General features: G+C 35.8%; 1 protein-coding gene across 1 annotated transcript; it reads left to right on the forward strand.

Moving 5' to 3' along the window:
• Positions 1-340: 340 nt before the first annotated feature.
• LOC100809520 (zinc finger protein CONSTANS-LIKE 3) lies at positions 341-1,754 on the forward strand. Its single transcript, XM_003540281.5, has 2 exons — positions 341-921; positions 1,248-1,754. The coding sequence occupies exons 1-2, from the start codon at positions 424-426 to the stop codon at positions 1,413-1,415; spliced, it is 666 nt and encodes a 221-aa protein (XP_003540329.1). The 5' UTR covers positions 341-423; the 3' UTR covers positions 1,416-1,754.
• The last annotated feature ends 731 nt before the right edge of the window (positions 1,755-2,485 follow it).

The following is a 2,485-nucleotide window of genomic DNA, read 5'->3' on the forward strand; positions in this document are numbered from 1 at the left end:
TTTTTAAGCTAATTATAATAAACATAAAAATAACTTGGTAGAATAGAGCTTGGCATCATTGTATATATGAAAAATAAAAGAAGACAGAAAGAAAACAAGTAGATTAAACAAATTTCCTTATTCACGCATAATCCAAAAAGGCACAAAGCCAACCCAACCAACGATGGAAACATTTCTATAATGTTATTTACGCGCTGTTCCATTCTACAAAATCAAAGGCAGATAGGATTCGGAGTGAAAATTACTCTGGTATTTATGGACTTACTAAATACAAGAGGGCAGTTTCGGGTTTTGACTATAAACCTAGGATATATATATATATATATATATATATATATATATATATATATATACACAGAGAGAGAGAGAAGAAAAGCTAAAGAGAAGAGTCTGAAATCTGAATCATAAATCATTGGTTTTGAGATGAAGAACTGCGAGCTATGCAAGCTTCCAGCTAGGACCTTCTGCGAGTCGGACCAGGCTAGCTTATGCTGGGACTGCGACGCCAAGGTCCACGGAGCGAACTTCCTCGTCGCGAGACACACGCGCACGCTCCTCTGCCACGCGTGCCAGTCACTCACGCCGTGGAAGGCCTCCGGCTCTGCCCTCGGCAACACCGTCTCGCTGTGCCAGAGTTGCGCCGGCGGAACCACCGAACAGGGCCCAGAGAGCCAAGGAGGGAATGACGACGACGACATAGACACCGACGATGAGGATGACTACGATGACGATGGTGAGAGCGAGGAGAACGAGGTTGCAGCCGACGAGGAGGACGGAGACAACCAGGTTGTCCCTTGGTCCTCCGAGCCGCCGCCACCGTCCCCAAGCTCTTCCAGCAGCGAAGAGTCGATTAGCCGGTGCAACAACGTGGACGAGGTTTCGACCACATTGAAACGACGTCGCGAGAACGACGATTTTCAGGTTTACAAAAACTAATATTTTTTCAATGCATTACACTAATTAAATTCAATATATGAATATTTCTCTCAAACGAAAAATTCAATATATAAATATTTATCCTACAAGAGAAGAAAAATCATTCATTTATTCATGCCATCTATCATTAAAGTGAATTTGTTTATTTATTTTGTCGATTTTACCAATTTTTGCGTTTCCAAACTTATTCAAATTAAACGGGTCTATTTAACTGCATGAGGGTTGTAAACATCGATTTCTACAGATAAAAAAATCCTTAACAAAGTCCGGTGAGTTTTCTTTTATTTAAAATTAATTCATTGGTTTTACAGGGTTCGAATTCGAATAATTGGAAATGTGAACGGAGCGAAGTGGACAGAGGATGTTGGTTGGCTCGGTTGCGGCGGAGAACCGCCGATGATGTGGCGGTTGAGCGACGGAGGGCTAGAGCGGCGTTTCCGTACGGTTGTTGTGATGATAGAGCATCTGAAGACGTTTGATCTGAAGGGGCACGAGGAATCTCAACCGCGTGATCTACGGGGCCGTACCATTGGATATTATTTATGGGCTCTTTGATTATTAACTTTCTCTAACACATCTCGGGTTTTGATAATGACAATCAAGTGTGTGGATCGTTTTTTTTTTATTATTCCTATTAATTTTTGTTTTGATATTTTGAGGGTCAAGGTGGTGGGGTGATGTAACTTTTTACTTCTATTTCATTATTATTGTAAAATAACATTTTTTTTCTGTTTATAAGTAGGTGAGGATGCTTAATGTTGTGATGAATTGATAGGAAAAACTACGAAGCAAAGGAATGTGATTCCTGATTCATGATATCAAATTCTCTAACTACATGCTTTTATCTTTTCTTAGGGTGTTTTGCTTCTCTTGATTCATTGGAAGGCAATTAATTAGATTTTTTCTGTGGAAAGTCAATTAATTAGGTAATAATGATGTGCAGGAAACATTGAATTTTGACACGTAGAGATGATTTAGGCTGCAATTCGCGCCCAAAAGTAAAAATTATGCTGAATTTATTGAAGCTGTCAATCTTTTAAGATATTTCCTTTTGACTTGTAAATAAATTTTAAGCCACTGATTAGGAGTTTTCTTGCGACACATTTATATGTATCTCAATTCGATTTGAAACTTCAATAAGGTTATTTAAATTCAAATTTAACTTTTTTGTTTTGATAACATGAGATGGAAAGTTATTTCGGTCTGTAATATGATACATTAATTTTAATTTTAATATTATATAAAGTTAAGTAATAGAATAATTATATAATAATAGTTAGGGTATATTTTATGATACTTATTTCAAGATAAATGATATAAATATAAATATAGTATCATATTAAAATATTATCCATTAAACTAAGAAGTTTTATTATTATATAAATGTTTAAAGTTTTCTACTCTTTTAAAATATGACATTGAACTGAATTATAAATATAAAGACTTAAAGTGCAGTTCAAACTCATTTTTAGAATATATTAGTGTAATTTCTTAAACACAAACTTATCCAAAGTTTCTTTACTTGGTCTTTCTCAATGGAGCAAAGATT

Source organism: Glycine max, chromosome 12 (genome assembly GCF_000004515.6).
Source record: "Glycine max cultivar Williams 82 chromosome 12, Glycine_max_v4.0, whole genome shotgun sequence".
Classification (NCBI taxonomy): Eukaryota; Viridiplantae; Streptophyta; class Magnoliopsida; order Fabales; family Fabaceae; genus Glycine; species Glycine max.